The sequence below is a fragment of the Phaethon lepturus genome, unplaced genomic scaffold, assembly GCF_000687285.1.
Source record: "Phaethon lepturus isolate BGI_N335 unplaced genomic scaffold, ASM68728v1 scaffold39413, whole genome shotgun sequence".
NCBI lineage: Eukaryota > Metazoa > Chordata > Aves > Phaethontiformes > Phaethontidae > Phaethon > Phaethon lepturus.
The window spans coordinates 1-1,250 of record NW_010527688.1 but is presented as its reverse complement, the minus strand read 5'-3'; the positions used below and the strand labels follow the sequence as shown (position 1 = coordinate 1,250).

Sequence of the window (1,250 nt, the reverse complement as noted above, 5' to 3'; positions counted from 1 at the left end):
GGCGGAGCTGTGCCTCCCCGGGGCTCCCTGCCACGCAGGGACCCACGCCGGCAACATCCACCACATGGCACGGCGTGAGCCCCCAGTGCTTCCCCCAGCTCCGGCTTTGTCAGCAGCTCAAACTCTGACATCTTCTCACTTTCCAGATTTCAGCACGGGGGTTTGGAGATGTGCTGGTACAGAGGTTAAAATCCCCCCAAGCAGCATGGAAAGCTGTTCTTCCTGGTGCCCTGGTTTTTTTGGCCGCAAAAAAAAGGTACTGGGGCAATGGGGATGAAAGCCATAGGGGATGTATTAGCTGTTTCTACAACAAAAATGAAAACCACCATTCACACAGCAAAGAACATCAGCCCACTGGGCTGCGAGAGAGGATCTGCAACGTTGCCACTGGAGCTGTGGTGCCTCCGGCTCTTTGCACCAGTCTGGGGTAGGATTAAATGGGAACAAACCCCATCCATCAGGGCCTGCCCAAAACAGGCTGCAGAGCAAGGAGAGCCACCCTTCATCACCCCCCCCAGCCCCACAGCTTGTTTTGTGCCCGGGAAAGGGCTGTACATCCCACTGTGCCTCCGTGCCAGCCAGCGTGCAGCACGACGAGATGACCCGCAGCAAGAGCCTGGGATGCAACGGGTGATTTGGGGCATAATCTCCAGTCCTGGGCTGCAAGGGACGGGCAGGGCAACACCAGCAGCACTCAATCAGTTTGCCCTCGTGTCGTGTTTGGAGCCGCAAGGAACATTTCTGCAGCAGGGCATGCTCATTCCCAGCCCCTCCCGTTACCACACTGGGCATGGATTTGGCCGGGAACGGACCCGTCTCTGCTGCAGCCCCGGGGAGAGGCAGCAATCCCCATCCAAGCTCTACAGGCGGCTCGGAACACAACTAAAAGCGAGAGGGGCTGCTCCGCGACCTTTAGCCAGCCCTAAAACAGGGACACCCCGCCATCCCGACTTACGTTGTCGTTGGGGTAGAGGACACGGGATATGTTCTCCGCCAAGTTTCTGTCCAGCACGGCCTGGATGTAGTCTCCGACGTTGACTGGGGAGGAGCAGAGGGATAAGGTAGGTGCAGGACCCGCCCTGTGCCCCGTCGCCCGCAGCACCCCACCAGCACCCACTTACAGTCCCGCAGGTTGAAGTCGTTGGGTGCCCGAGCCGACCACAGGCGCATGGTGTTGACGGTGTTGTTCATGTACCCGGGCACGGGGGTATCGTAGGGCAGCGCCAGCACCACCTAGGACATTGGCAGGG

At 59.4% G+C, this 1,250-nt stretch overlaps 1 protein-coding gene across 1 annotated transcript in view; it reads right to left on the bottom strand.

Moving 5' to 3' along the window:
* Positions 1-1,233, bottom strand: part of LOC104617987 (glycogen phosphorylase, liver form) — a gene marked incomplete at its 5' end in the record, with an annotated part of 5,973 nt that extends 4,740 nt beyond the window's left edge. Inside the window, 2 exons of the mRNA XM_010283457.1 lie at positions 956-1,038; positions 1,122-1,233. Coding sequence (XP_010281759.1) covers positions 956-1,038; positions 1,122-1,233 — 195 coding nt within the window. The remainder of the gene's footprint in view (positions 1-955; positions 1,039-1,121) is intronic.
* Positions 1,234-1,250: the final 17 nt, after the last annotated feature.